The 16,724-nt window shown below is 35.1% G+C and overlaps 1 protein-coding gene across 14 annotated transcripts in view; it reads right to left on the bottom strand.

Annotated features, from left to right (window-relative positions):
* Positions 1-16,724, bottom strand: part of RALGAPA1 (Ral GTPase activating protein catalytic subunit alpha 1) — a 212,644-nt gene that overhangs the window by 150,662 nt on the left and 45,258 nt on the right. For all 14 annotated transcript variants that reach the window (XM_088796874.1, XM_019750420.3, XM_019750426.3 and 11 more), the window contains exons 11-12: positions 6,816-7,013; positions 3,354-3,488 (exon numbers count right to left, since the gene is read on the bottom strand). In XM_088796874.1, coding sequence (XP_088653000.1) covers positions 3,354-3,488; positions 6,816-7,013 — 333 coding nt within the window. The remainder of the gene's footprint in view (positions 1-3,353; positions 3,489-6,815; positions 7,014-16,724) is intronic.

The raw sequence follows: 16,724 nt of genomic DNA, 5'->3' as shown, positions 1-16,724 counted from the left end.
AGCTTTATAGGCACAGTTTTGCCTAACCTACATGGACAATGATCCCTATTTTATACAAACTGTTTAGAGACAAAAAAAAAGGAAGGAAAACCACCCAACGTATTTTTATAAAACTATAATCCCACTATCAAAAACAGACAAGGACTATATAAGAAAAGTAAATAAGAGACCAATATCACTTATGAACATATAGCCAAAAATCTTGAAATAACAATAACAATTCAAATTGAGCAAAGTTGGAAGAAGCCCTGTTCATAGACATAGACACTAATCCTCTAAAAAAACTAATACTTTATGACTGAGTAGTATTTACCCCAGAAATGTACGAATGCCTTGACATCAGAAAAATCTATTTGTATAATATACTCGATCAATAAATTAAAATGAAAAAAAAGCACGATTAACACACAATGTATGCAGAAAAAGCATTCAGCACTTATTCATTCTTAAAAAAAAAAAAAATTTAGCAAACCAAGAAAAAAGGTAAAATTCCGTAATCTGAGAATTGAGAAAGAGCATTTCTCAAGAACTATAACAAATGTTGTAACAACTGAACCTGAAAAATACTGCCAAAACCAAGAACAAGATAAGGATATTGAGTATCACCTCATTGTCCTGGGGGACCGAGCGGACACAAAAGAAAGTGTGTGTGTGTGGGGGGGGGGGGGGGGTAGGCGGGGGTAGAGAATAAATATAAATATGAATGATTGAAAAGACAAAACTGAATTTTGTAGCAATCTGTGAGAAAAGCATTCCAGACCAAAGGAAAAGCAAGTTTAAAGTACCTGAGGTAAGAAACTGCCTAGCATATCTGAGGAACAGCAAGGAGGTGAGGAGGGGAAAAAGTGGTGGGAGATATGCTGAGAAACAGAGCATGTGGAACAGAGCTTCTCACACTGCCATAGCTTTCTTTCCCCAATCTTTTGCAGAACAATCCTATTGCAAAATATAGTTTAAAATGAACTAACAGGAAAAAAGAAATGCAAAAATACATACAAAATACAAACCCAAAATTTCACCAGAATCAAGAGATAGTCAACGGCTTGGTTTCTAAACTCTTATTCTCAATTTTTATAATTATGTTGTGGGCCAGCATTAGTCAGTCTATGGGTCATACCCTAAGGAGCAATGATATAAATAAAGCCTTACAGACCATCAGAACAACTTTTGCTTTTATATGCTTAATGATAATGGAAAACTAATGGAGGATTTTAAGCAGAAAAATGATACAATCTGACCTACATTTTACAGGATCTCTCTGGCTACTATTTTGAGAATATTACCAGGGCAATGTGTGGGCAAGAACAGAAGCAAGAATACTAATTAGAAGTTTACTGCAATAATCCAGATGAAAGATTATGGAAGCTTGGACACAAGAGGTAGCGTGTGTACTGAATAGTAGTCAGATTCTGCATACATTCTGAAGGTTGACAGGATTTGTTGTCAAATTAGATGTAAGATAAAAAGGCAGGAAACAAGATGGCCTGAGCAACTGGAAAACAGAGCTGCCATTAAATAAAATGAAAAAAAACTGCAGGAAGAGCAGATTTGTTGAGCAAGTTTTAGACGTGCTAGTTTGAGATGTCTATCAGATAGACATCCAAGGGAAGATGCCAACTTGGCATTTGAATATTAGTGTTCAGGACCCTTAGAGTTCAAACGAGAGGTCTCAGACCAGAGACAGAATGTGGAAGTTGCACTATATAGATAACATTTAAAGATACATGACTGATGAGAATAAGCATAAGTAGAAAAGAGATCCAAGAACACTTCAACAAGAGCCTTGGGCACTTCAACAAGAAAACGTCAGAGAGATATGGAAAGATCAGTAAAAAAAAATCAGAGATATAGCCAGTGAGTTAAGAAGAAAACAGAAGGGTTTGCTATTCTGAAGGCCAAGTGAAAAAGGGTTTCAACAGGGAGGGAAATGGTCTACTCTGGAAAATGCTCCTGACGAGTCTAGTAAGATTAGGACTGAAAAATGTCCATTTGATTTAACACAGTGAAAGTCACATGTGGCCTTGATGAATAGTCTGATTTTAAAAAAATGAATGAATATAATTAATTCGTACAGATCAATAAGAAAAAGACAAACAACCCAACAGAATAACAGAAAAAGCATACGAACTGGCAATTCATAGATGAGGAAAAAAATGCTCAATTTCAGTAGTGATGAAGGAAAGGACAATTACAACAGGGAAACACAAATGTTAAAAAAAATAAGATAACATTTCATACATGTAGGAGGGGCAAAAATTAAAATCTGACTATACAAGTAATGGAGAAGCTATAAGGAAATAAGAACTCAGAAACGCTACTGGAGGGGATGTCAATTGTTATAACCATGTTGGAAACCAACTTGGCAATAATAGCAAAGTAAAGCTGAGAATGTACAAATCCTCCAACCAAGTAATCCACTTCTAGGTTCATATTCTAGGGAAGTTCTCCCACATGTGTGAAAAAATACATCTATAAGAATATTCAATGTAGCACTATCTGGAATAGTGAGATATTGGAAACAAGTTAAAAACCATGAACAGAAAAAATAAATCAGATGTGAAATAATCATAAATTACAATACCACAAAGTAGTTAAAATAAATGAACTATGGCTATGTATCAACAACAAATCTCAAAAACATAATGGTTAATGCAAAAAGGAGTCCATATGATAGTACACCATGATAAAATTTAAATAAATTTTTTAAATGTCTAGACAAATAATAGGTAATGTTTATCAACACGTATACTATAAAGTGAAAGTTAAGGAAAAAACAAAATTAATATGGCGTATGATAACTGATAAATGTGGGTGGTGAATTTATTACATTTAAAAAATTATACTCTAGGGGCAGACGGGTGGCTCAGTTGGTTAGAGTGCGAGCTCTGGGCAACGGGGCTGCCAGTTCGACTCCCACATGGGCTAGCGAGCTATGCCCTCCACAACTAGAATGAAGTCAATGAGCTGCTGCTCAGCTCCCGGGTGGCCAGATGGCTCAGTTGGTTGGAGCGTGGGCTCTCAACCACAAGGTTGCAGGTTCCACTCCCACAAGGGATGGTGGGCTGCGCCCCCTGCAACTAACAACTAACAACGGCAACTGGATCTGGAGCTGAGCTGCGCCCTCCACAACTAAGACTGAAAGGACAACAACTTGACTTGGAGGAGTCTTGGAAGTAAGTACACACTGTTCTCCAATAAAGTCCTGTTCCCCTCCCCCAACAACAAACTTAAAAATAAATAAATAAATAAATAATAAAAACAAAAAAATTATACTCTACACTGAAATACTGAACTATATTCAAAATATTTAGTAATTATTTTATTTAAAAAAAAATAGCCAAAGAGTGACCAACCTGCAAAACCACCTGGGTACCAGCTCGTATGTTTTGTTCTGTGGCTTCTTCAGAGGCATTATGAACATCTTGGTAGGTGCCATTTTTTGCCCAAGTGCAATTTCGAACATGATCAGCAACACTCATCCCATTTTCCTGAAGCAAAATACCAAGTTTTTCATTTTTCATTAAGAATGCTATGACATCAGTGAACTGAGGAAGTAAACTGGAAATTATTGGATCCCATCGCTAAGCACCTTCTCAAAACAGAAGATGTCTTATTACAAAAGCATGTATGTTCACTGTAAAAAAGGTTCTCATTGACAAAAATACAAAGAAAGTTAAAAAAATCATTTGTAAGGATCAGTCAGAGATTATTATATAAGTTCATATATAGAAACATTTTTCTATGTATCTAATGTATTAACCTCCTCTCTGCACTTACACACTCAAGAAGGATTATATTATTTCCAGCCTTGCAAGAGATAAGCTCTGTTCTGAAATAAATGCCAGAATCCAAATAACTTAAATAAAACCGAAAATAACTTCTATTTATTCTACTTAAGAGTAAAATTCCTGTTATCCGAAGACAGAAGAATTCTGATACTTCAAACCGGTAAGACTGCATGCAGCTTTCTGCTTGAGTTTTAGCTGTCAAAAGTCTTGCAGACGAAGGAATTCCCTCAAGGTGAAAAGTCACACAAATTTCATTCAGTGTTCTCTTTTTTTGAGTTATTCTCTAGTTTCTTTCTGCTTTTGGTCGCTCGCCAATATCTTCAAATAGTTTTTAAAAAATATTTTTGTCTAAAGCTTGTAATTGTAATATTCAGGAGGTTCAGTCTAATACAAACGACTCTGCCATTACCAGGGGCAGAACTGAATTCAGCTGAGTTGCAAAAACAATACACTATAGTCAACTCTTAATACTTTTCTCTTGAGCTCCATACTCCTATGGTCAAGTATCTTCTAAACAGTTCTTCCTGAATGACCCACAAGCACCACAAATTCAAGATGTTAAGATGTTTAAAAGTAAGTTTATTAACGATGTCCTTCCCCTTCCTACCAACCCCTCTAGCCACCTTGGCCACCAACACCAAACTTTCACTTTGAAAATTCCTGTTCAAGTGTGAATGGCAACTACCCTGGTTGCCAAAGAAAGAAAACGGGACACCTCCCCACTTCTCATTTCTCTCAGCCAATTAATCGAGACATACTGATTTTACCGCCAAATCATATATCTGTTTTCTCCCTTATATTCCCATTGCAACTGCCACTGTCTTCTCTATGTCAGGTACTTAGCTCCCTTCTGAATTTTGCTAATACCTATACTTCCTAACTAGTCTCCTTGCCTCCAGAATGGCCTCCAATCTATTTTTCGCTCTGGACTTGGTATAATCCTCCTAAAATATATAATTATCAATGCCATTCTTCTACTCGTAGTCCTTCAAAGGTTTTACAGCATCTAGAATGTAATCAAAGTCCATTACAAGTCACTGAACAGAGTCTAGTTCTTGCCTATCTCACATTTTTCCTATCATTCTCTCCCACTGGGTCTTAGCTACAGCCAAATACAAATATTTTCAAGGTCTCTCATATCTTTGTAGACTGTATTCACACTGTGTGGTTCCCTTCCCGTTTGTTACCTGCTCTTCATATTATAGTACCTCCTAAATGATGCCTTCCCTAAGCAGTTAGGTATTCCCTCTTTCCCACTCTGGATCATAGCAATAACTATATACTTCGCATATTTGTCTTCTTGCTAAAATGTAACTTATGTGAAGGTAGAAATAATGTCTTTTCATGTTTATATTAATACCTCCGACACTGGTTCTCAATGTGGGCATTACCATGTTTTATAGAACACTCTGAAATTTGTGGGAGTGTTCTGTTGTCACAAGTATTTAAGAATACCACTGAAATTTTTAATGGGATGAGCCAGGGAATGCTGAACATACTAGTAGGTGCATGACAGTCTGCACATACACAAACTGTCTTGCATTCAGCCTCTCCTTCAAATGTTTCACAGGTACTATGTGAACAAAAACACCATTTATAATTTTCTGAATCTATAACAACTCTATTTTATAATTAACACCAAATTTTAAATGATTTTTTAATATATTGAATTCATCAGAAATATAAATCAATGAATGACTCTATCTTTTGTTTTTGGTTCATTCCATTAGCAAGAGTTATTGGCATTTTGAAAACTCACATCTCTAATGGGAATATTGGTTGTAGTAGCTGAGTAAGCAGCAGAACACACCTGTACAATACACCTACATCACCCTGCATTTGGAGCTTCCTTCTTTCCTGCCTGCCTTCTGACCTCTTTCAACTGTTTGTTTGTTAAATTATGTATGTAGACAGATTATATTATCTATCATTTTTATTTAAGGACAGTAAATGACACAGGGTAGGATCAGTACTGAGCTATAAACTCATGACAAAAAAATTGGGCAAAACAAATTATTTTGACTGATAGGTTTATCTTCTAGCTTGATGAAAAACTTGGATATTTTTATTAGTATATAACAAATAGAACTATAAGTATTATTTCATAATTTATATGGTTAATTTTATTTACTTCAATTACATTCCTTACATTTTTCCCTTCTTAGACATAGGGGAGATTGCTCTACATATACCAGCATATATCATATATATACATATATATTGATTCATCGAATCCCTGTGGAATGTGGCCTATTTATTCATAGGTTAGTATCCTGATAAATTCCATTGATGATGTTAAATTAACCACAAGGTGAATAAACATTACCAAATTGCTCCTATCTAAATTTGGCAAGATACATGTCAATATCAGACTCCAATTTTTGGTGAGAACCTGACCTATGACAAGAGTTAAACAACCAAAGTATAAGAATTCATTTAGGCTTCTAATTCATTTAGGTTCCAATAATAAAAGGAACCAGTGACCCAAATTCCACTTCCACTCTCTTTTCTCTCATCTTTTCCTCACTGTGAGTAAACTCCAGTCTTTCTTATCACAGACCAACTTATTTAGCAGATCAGGATGCTTTTTTTTTTTTTTATTCTACAAAAATTTCCAAGAAAGAATTCACAATATTCTGATTTGTGCTGGGTACCCAGTCCTAGAATAAGACACGCAAGAAGGAATTGTATTTTAGTAATCACTCTAAGAAGTATGTACTACAACATCCATTTCGATCTAGTACCAGTTTTGAATATTACACTTTTTATTACAGTGTCTAATTTTAATCTAGACAATGATATAAAGAATCAGTATATAACCTCAATATTTATTTTTTAAAGTTGTGACATCAAAGAGCTTTGGGATAAGGCACTGAGATAACTGTTACATTATCTAAACTGTAAAATACACTGAAAGGTAAGTATACTTTCCCATTTAGTAAGTGTATGTGTATTAACACATTATTACACTTTTGTGAAAATCTAATCTATTAAACGTATACTAAAATATGTAAGTCTTATCATTACCTCATCTCTCTTTTCTCCTTCTTCCATTGAAATATCATGGTCTGTAACACTATCAATGCAAGGTAAGTCTGAAGAAGAGGTCACAATTTCTTCAGGCTCTTGCATAAACAAAGGTTTTTCCTCTTGCTGGATCCATTCTTGATATACTTTTACCACTCTTCTCATAGCTGCTGCTTCACAAATCGGTAGTAAAAATGCCTAGTGAAAAGAAGAGAACAGAGATAATACCTTTTCCTTTGCCCCAACCTACATGTCTATCTTGTTATAAAATGGGAGATATAGACGATTTTTAGAAAAGTTAAACAATTCATTGTCAGAAAAGCCTTTTGTCTCCAAATAATTTGTAAATACACTGAAACAGAAATGCTTTTGGAAGACAGACACTGATTTCAAGTGCAAGGAGCAAAGGTTTGTTTCACGGTACTATCTGTCTCAGCATAAAAGCATTCCTTGTTTCTTGAAATACCTGTGGTCAAACAAATCTCAATGTAAATACAACTTTCCATAATAAATCACATTTTGTAACTTACAATGTTGTTGTTTTAGGTTACTATTGAAATACATTTTGATAAAGATTTTAATTGAAAAATAAAATTAATTCTGACTCCAAGAATAAAAAATCACATGAAACAAAGCAACTTAGCTTTTCTAAGCATACGGAAAAAAAAGTTACCGCTTTCTTATTTCTTTTTATATAAGTTAAATACTAAGACAAATACTTAGCAAATTAAAAGGAATTATCTGTTATTCTTTCCTTTAGGTATTTTCTAGGTTGCCTTAACTTTTAAAACAAAAGTACATATTTCCTCATCACAAAAATACTACATTTCACAGCAAAAATTTTTTATACAATTTAGACATGCAAAAATAAAACAGTAAAAATAATCTTAATCTCAACATCCAAAGTCCTTTCCTTAGGCATGTTTGGGTTTATGTGTTAACATTTTTACTCTACTTTTTATTTACAAAGAGAAATGGAATTAAATTGCTTTTTATTTTTAGTTTTACATCCACTACCTATTAACTTCAACTCTAAAAATTAAGATCTTTACCTAAAACCTGATAACTCGGGAGTTATCAGTACGTGTGTTTAACAATAATCATGGGGTCAAATAATTTTATCTGTATGAAACTAGCCAAGAAAATCAGCTTTTCAAGAGAATGACGTAAAGTTACTATGTAATATCAACAAGATATTTTATATTGTTTAGTAGTCATCCTTTTATTAGGTTGGTGCAAAAGTAATTGTGGTTTAACAGGTTAAAAACAATTGCAAAAACCGCAATTACTTTTGCACCGACCCAATATTTGCTGTTATTGATTCCCTAGCAACTAACTACATTACTACTTTTCTCCATCTAACAAACCCATCCTTAAATTCTCACTCTCATATTCCAGCAGCTTAATGGTCAATGGCATGATTTTGATCATCACTGCCTGCTTGTAGACTATTGTACAAGTGCCGCAACAGCTCAGGCTTCCTTAAAAAGGTTCAATTTAAATTAAAAAAAAAAAAAAAAGGTCAAATAATCTCAAAGAAGTTTTATTCTCAGATACTAAAATATTAACTTATTATTATTTTTAAGTAGCATGGGAATTCTGTGTATTTTCTGCTCAGTTTTGCTGTGAACCTAAAACTGCTCTAAAGATTAATTTTTAAACAGCATGGGAACTCTGTATTTTTTGCTCAGTTTTCCTGTGAACCTAAAACTGCTCTAAAAAATTCATTTTAAAATTATTTAAAATATTTTAAAAAATTTTAAATATTGGTAATCTCCAGAACTAAGATATTTATTATTGTATAAATTGTCATACTATAGCCCAAGTGGCTTGATGAATTTACTGAAGACCAGAGTGTATATAACCTTTGTTCTCACAGGTCCCAAAATTTGATTTACCAACACACTAAATACAGATCTTGAGGAAACACTGATATTAGCCATGGCAAAAAACTGACACATGAAAATCAGAATGTCAATTTATAAACTTACAATAAGAAATATTGTCACAGAAACCAGAACATTCAAATCCACATCTTGGCACCTTATCCCTCTATGAAAAAGCACCACTCATAATCAGACATCAATTATTAATTGATAATAAGGGAAACTATAACCAGAGGCAGAAATATTCAAATCTCTCTGTAGATAGATATACTCGAATATGAGGTCATCTCCAGTTTTATGGTTCTATGACCATAAAACTATATCATAATCAGAAAACTACATGGAGGAAGAATCAAAACAACTGGATACAGAAAAACAAATATTTAATGCTGTTAGCTTCAGAAAGAAATAACCTGGTATTCTAGTAACCGGGTTTTCTAATAATGGACTTTGCCAATGGGATCTGATTTACTGATAGTTAAGGCTCTCTTCTTCAGTGACTAAACATTAAAAAATGCTGGTCTCTAATATTCTTTTAAATGCTTTCGTTATTACCCAACCCAGATCAGGATGGACATTCTTTAAGATTTAATCAAGTACAGAGAGCATTTAGCAGATCTGGGAATTTTGTCTCCTTAAAGCTGTGGTTCGCATTTTGGCCTCAGAACCTGTAACATACTATATGTTAACACAAATAACACAATGCCCAAAAGAAGAGTAGCACTGTTTTACATTTTTGCATATCGCTTTAATATTTAGCTTAATAGAAGACAGTTGGATTCTCATATCTGCTTGCTTTAGTATTCAATCAGATACAATATCACATCAGGTATCCTCTGGAAAACTTCACTGTACACTTGTGAAAGAATGAGAGTGAAAAAGGTCAATAAAATCGTAGTATTGCAATAAAAATAGTTCTGACCTCATGGAACTGAAAACGTCGTGGGAACTTCTCAGAACTTACACTGTGCAATCCATGTATGTTCCTGAACCCATATATATATATATATAAATAAATATATACTATATACCTATGTATACATATATACATACATGTATGAGTATCTACACATACACATAAACAGATAAATATATATGTAAAACCTGTGGTGCTCTTATGGGTTAAACTATTGCAGTCTCACATTGTTATTCTCATATCAAAGTACTTGGGGCTCCTCCCTGTAGCCTCCAATTACTGACCACATAAAGCACACTGGGTTTCTCATAAAATAGGGGGCTAATGTCTGGAATGTATTTATTCCTATTTGATTAGATATAGAAAAAATTTTATCATTTCAAATGATTTGGGCATTTACACTTTATAGTTGTATCTCTGTTTTAAAGAAACACAAAAAATATACTTCCATCTGAGATAAAACTCACAATCATTACATCACCTCTAAAAAGACACCATACGTTATATAATTATCTCAAGACTTAGCTACTAGAAATACATGTTAGATCTCAGCTAGCACTGACAAAATGCCTGTCACTCAACAATTACTGAACTTCTTGATTCATTCAGCAAATATTTAGTTGATACATTCTCTATGCCAGGCACTAAGGATACAATGATGAATGAATAACAGAAGTATTCATGGTGGATAGCAGAAAGATCAAAATTAAACAAATACTTTTTAAATAATTATAAAACTCAGGAGAGGTACTATGAAGAAGAGCAGTTTTCAAAAACAGCAAAAAAGAGGTACTTTGTGTGTGTGTGTGTGTGTGTGTGTGTGTGTGTGTGTGTGTGTGTGTGTTTGTACGCATGCAGGTGCATTTGTCTGTCTTTTGGTGGGTGAGGGTGGTGAGGGCAGGCATGCAAAGGATACTGTTGTATAGTCACATTTAAGCTGTGAGCTAAAGGTTGTTGAGGAGCAGCCAAATTGAAAGAGAAGAAGAGAAGGGTAGAGAGGAAGGTTTAAGGACAAAAGTCCAGACAGTGAAAACAGTTCATTGTGAAGGCTATGAGGATGGAATTATTTTTTAAAAGCAGAGGTCCAAGATGGTGACAGCCTAGGAGGATGCTGAACTTCCCCATGCCTGTGAGCAAAATCAAATATACACGTCTAGCAATTACTCCTGTGAGACAACTGAGCACTGAATGAACATTGTCTGACAATAAACAAGAGAAAGAGACCCAACAGAAGAGGCTGGGAAACCAAGGGAGTCCTTAGGGAGCTATGGGAACTCTCCAGGCAGGGGTGGACAGAGCGAGTAAGTACCATTGTTTACATTCCCTTCCACTTTGACAGGGAGGCGGGAGCTCTATCCCTGTGCTGTGCCCCACCTGCAAGATTACACAGCTCAGTTCACAGCTCCACTGCTTGGAGCCTTTAGCCTCTAAACAAAGGGAGCAAGCAGGAACACCAGGGCATCACCACACCCACCTACCTGGCTGTCCTACCAAGAAATGCTCAGCAATGGCAGGCTAGTGCCTGAGGTGCCATAAGCACCTGCTGGGCTCCAAGTGGCTTCCCAAAACTACATGGCACATAAAGCCTACACAGAGGTCTCTTCTACATGGGATCACCTTCGTACAACAAAAAAGAGAGAGAGACGGTACAGAGAAGACTAGATAGACGTGGGAGCTCTTTGGGGGACTATGGGAATTCTCCAGGGTTGAGGCGCCAGTAAGGGCCATTGTTTACATCCCCCTCCACGTCCACAGAGTGGCTGGGGCTCTATCCAGGTGCTCTCGCCTGCCTGCAAGATTACTGCAGTATATTCCTGAACCCATTTCAGCCAGAACAAATGGTGCAAACAGGATCAACAGGACATTAATTACTACATGCACCTGGTCTCTCCACCCAGAGCTGCTCCAGTTCAGTAGGCCAGGTATCCCCAGATGTCTGAAGCACCTGCTTCAGCCAAACTACCGACCCAGCCAAACTACACACAGTCTACACAGAGCCAGATCTACATAAGGCTGGTTTTCCAAGATTGGAAGAGACAGCTATCTTATCTAATTCATAAAAACAAACATAGAAAGTCAAACAAAATAAAAAGACAATCTCTTAAATAAAAGAACAAGAAAAATCTCCAGAAAAAACCTTAGGGAAACAGAAATAAGTAATTTACCTGAAAAAGAATTCAAAGAAATGGTCATAAGGATGCTCACCAAACATGAGAGAAACATACGGAGAACATCAACAAAGAGTCAGAAAGTATAAGAACCAAGCAGACCCAAAGAATACAATATCTGAAATGAAAAACACATTAGAAGGAATCAACAGCATATTAGCTAACACAGAAGAATGGATCAGCAACCTGGAAGACAGGCTAGTGGAAATAAACCAATCAGAACAGCAGAAAGAAAAACGAATAAAAAAACAAGGACAGTTTAAGGGACCTCTGGGATAACATTAAGCACTCAAACATTTGCATTATAGGGATCCCAGAAGGAGAAGAAAGAGAGTAAAGAACAGAAAATTTATTCAAAGAAATAATGGCTGAAAACTTTCCTAACCTGATGAAGAAAACAGACATCCAGGTCCAGGAAGGAGAGAGTTCCAAACTAAATGAACCCAACGAGACCCACACCAAGACAATGTAGTTAAGATGGCAAAAGTTAAAGAAAAAGAGAAAATCTTAAAGGAAGCACGAAGCAAGTGAGTTACATACAAAGGAAATTCCAATAAGGCTATCGGTTGATTTCTCATCAGCAACTTTACAGGTCAGAAGGGCATGACATGACATTTTAAAGTGATGAAAGAAAGAAACCTACAACCTAGAATAATTTACCCACCAAGGTTATCATTCAGAATTGAAGGAGAGATAAAGTTTCCCAGACAAGCAAAAACTAAAGGACTTCATCATCATTAAATTAGCTTTACAAGACGTGATAAAGGGTCTTCTTTAAGTAGGAAAGACCGTAACTAGAAATAAGAAAATATGAGAAAGTGAAAAATCTCACAAGGACACAGAATCAATATGAGGTGTGATCGAAAAATATGGTGAATGTTTAAATAAAAAAATTTATTATAGTAAAAGACACATTGCCATTAATCCCCCTCAAAATACTCCCCCTCACTCTGAACACACTTATGCCAACGTTCTTGCCACTTTCTGAAACAGTTCTGGAAGCCCTCTTTCATGAGTGTCTTTACTTCATCCTCCATCATGACAATGCTCCGTGTCATACATTGTTTCAGGTGTACAGCAATTTCTGTCAAATTATGGTATGTCCTCCTCCACCTTATTCCCCAGATCTGGCACCATGTGACTCTGGCTCTTCCCCCAAATCAAAATGACCACGAAAGGAAAACCTTTTGAATTGATTCAGGACACCGAGGCAGACACAACAGCGCAACTAAAGACACTCATGAAAGAGGACTTTCAGCACTTTCAGAAAGTGGCAAGAACGATGGGATAAGTGTGTCCAAAGTGAGGGGAAGTATTCTGAGGGGGATTAATGGCAATGTGTCTTTTACTGTAATAAATTTTTTTAATGTAAATATTCACCACATTTTTTAATCAGACCTTGTATAGAGAAATCTGTTGCAACTCTATACACCGATAAAAAATGATCAGAAGAAGAAAACAATTCCATTCACAGTTGCATCAAAAAGTATAAAATACCTAGAAATAAATTTAACTGAAGAGGTAAAAAACCTATACTCTGAAAACTATAAGAAACTGAAGAAATAAACTAAACAAGAGACAAATAAGTGGAAGGATATACCTTATTCACAGACTGGAAGGAGTAATATAAAAATGTCCTCATTACCTAAATAAATACACATATTCAATGTAATCCCTATTAAAACACCAATGGCATTCTTCTCAGAATTAGAACTACCCCTAAAATTTATATGTAACCACAAACACCCCAAATAGCCAAAGAAGTCCTTAAGAACAAAGTGGGAGGTATCAGGCTCCCTGATATCACACTATACTACAAAGCTACAATATTCAAAACTGTATGGTACTGGCATAAAAACAGATACGTAGACCAATGGAATAGAATAGAGAGCTCATAATAAATCTTTACTTATAGGGCCAATTAATATGCGACAAAAGGGTCATGTATATACCGTGTTTCCCTGAAAATAAGACCTAGACGGACAATCAGCTCTAATGTGTCTTTTGGAGCAAAAATTAGTACAAGACCTGGGATAGTCTATTATTTTATTATATTATATTACATTACATTATATTACATTATATTATACCCAATTACATTACATTACATTATATTATACCCAGTCTGATATTATAGTAAAATAAGACCGGGTCTTATATTAATTTTTGCTCCAAAGGACACATTAGAGCTGATTGCCCCGCTAGGTCTTATTTTAGGGGAAACACGGTACAATGGGGTAAAGACAATCTCTTTCACTGGCAAAACTGGACAGATACATGCAAAAAAAAAAAAAAAAAGAAGGTATTTGGACCACTTTCTTATACTACATACAAAAATAAACTCAAAATGAATTAAAAACTTAAATGTTAGACCTGATACCATAAAACTCCTAGAAGAAAACATAGGCATTAAACTCTGACATCACACTTAGCAATATCTTTTTGGATATATCTCCTTGAGCAAGATAAAAAAAAAAGAAAAAAATAAACAGACGGGACTACATCAAACTGAAAAGATTTTGCACAGCGAATGAAACCAACAAAATGAAAAGATAACCTACTGAACAGGAGACAATATCTGAAAATAACACATCTGATAAAGGGGGTTAATATCCAAAATGTATAAAGAACTCATACAACTTAACACCAAAAAAAGGAACAATCCAATTAAAAAATGGGCAGAGGACCTGAACAGACATTTCTCCAAAGTGGACATACAGATGGCCAACAGACATATGAAAAGATGTTCAACATCCCTAATTAAAAACAAAATGAGGTATTACCTCACACCTGTCAGATGGCTATAACCAATAAATCAACAAATAGCAAGTGCTGGGGAGGATGTGGAGAAAAGGGAACCCTTGTGCACTGTTGGCAGGATTATAAATTAGTACAGCCACTATAGAAAACAGTATAAAGATTCCTCCAAAAAGTTCAAAATGGAGCTGCCATGATTCATCAATTCCACTTCTGGGTATTTATCTAAACAAAACAAAAACACAAATTCGAAAAGATTTATGCACCCTTATGTTAACTGTAGCACACCAGTAATAGCCAAGATATGGAAACAACCTAAATGTCCATCAGTATATCTATAGATAAAGAAGATATGGTGTGTATATACAATGGAATATCATTCAGCAATAAAAAGGAATGAAATCTTGCCATTTGCGACAACATGGATGGACTTAGAGGGTATTATGCTAAGTGAAATAAGTCAGAGAATGGCAAATGTTGTATGATCTCACTTACATACATGGAATTTTAAAAAACAAAATAAGCAAATAAACAAAACAGAAACCAACCCATCTATGCAGAGAACACGCTGTTGCCAAAGGAGAGGTGGTGGCGGGTGGGAGAGATGGAAATCAAAAATGAAAATATAAAAAATAAAGACATTTTTACTAAACTCATTTAGCTATAGAAGTACTTGTGCTCTAGCTGGGGTTGCTAAGGGCAATATCATTATATGTCTACATACCTGAAAATTAATAGAATTTTTTTGTCTATACTACATTGTAGAACACAGGAGCCTTCAAAGTAAGTAAAGAAACTATTTCACAGATCATGAATTTTAAAAATTTATCATCAGTATTAAACACATAGAAGTAGCTTTCCTACTATAATCAACTCTTAAAAGTAACTAACTCCTTTTCAAAACATGAATGGTTCACTGGAGTCACCATCCTGTAAAATTCTTCCTTAAAAATCACTTCTAAAAATTAATTGTTAGAATGAAAATAACATCTCAGAAGATTTCAGTTCCGAGCCATATCATTAAAAAAAACACAACAACCCTGGAATCTTCCTGCACAAAACACCTCACATTTGTCATATAAAAAATACAATATACCTTTAAATGAATGGCTCAGCTTGTATGGATATTCTGAGTCTAGAATAAAATAGGAGTATTAATCCAGAGACAAGTGAGCAATGAAACTTCAGGCTGCTGCCTTGGACAGACAGCTTAGAGAGCTTTGGTTTAAATGGCCACCTGTACAGAGGGGAAAGACTTACCAGAGTCCCACACATAAAGCTGACACAAATGAAGACTACAACCTCAATGTAAAGATGAGCTATGAGGGGAAGAAAAAATAACCTGACTCCATAGAAGAGTGAGTGAGGAAACGTGTCTATTGACTTGGGGTTAGGATAATACAGGGGAAGACTGTACTCATATCTATATCCTGAGGCTGGACATCACATAACTTTGAGGGCTACAAAGTAGGGAAAACCATAAGCTAAGAATTATAACTTAAAGTAAACCTAGGGTGACAGGACTCTGGAATACCTGATAGAAGTGCAAATCCTCTCTGGAAGTACACATCCTTCAACCCAAGTTTCACACAGTAATTCCCACAAAATTCCAAAGAAATGTAAGCCCATAACACATAAACCCTAAACAAACAGGATGAGTAAACAGAAACAACAAACAACAAGGTCAAAACTGCAGACTTAATTTGCTAGAATTATTGGAATAAGAAATGTAAGTATTTTAATATGTTTTACTTAAGAAAATAAAAATATAAGTAAGTCATTGCAAAAATGAAAAGGCAGATATAAAAATATCAAATGCGACTTTCATAAATTAAAATATAAAGAGCATGATTAAACACAATGAGGGGGATTTTATTACCAAGAGTATGGTGAACGAGGTAAGCCTACCAACCTTCCGATTGAAAAAACAAAAATGATAGATTTAAAAAAAAAACAAAAACTTTAATCTTCTTAAATGCATTATGAGCCAAAAAGTAGAAAAAATATTAAAAAATGAAAACCTGCATGAAATCCAAATTCAGAGAGGTTTTAGGAGGAGCAAAAAAAAGCTGACTTTCACTTTGAGTAGAACCAATTACCTTGATTTTCATGGACAAAGGAAGGAGAACAACAGGAAACCTCTAAACAAAGCTGGGTTTCCAAAGGACTATGTATCATCAGT

The sequence above is a fragment of the Rhinolophus sinicus genome, chromosome 3, assembly GCF_057876585.1.
Source record: "Rhinolophus sinicus isolate RSI-liver-muscle chromosome 3, RSI-T2T, whole genome shotgun sequence".
Taxonomy (NCBI): domain Eukaryota; kingdom Metazoa; phylum Chordata; class Mammalia; order Chiroptera; family Rhinolophidae; genus Rhinolophus; species Rhinolophus sinicus.
Note: the sequence above shows the minus strand (reverse complement) of the source record. Positions and strands in the feature narration are given on the sequence as shown.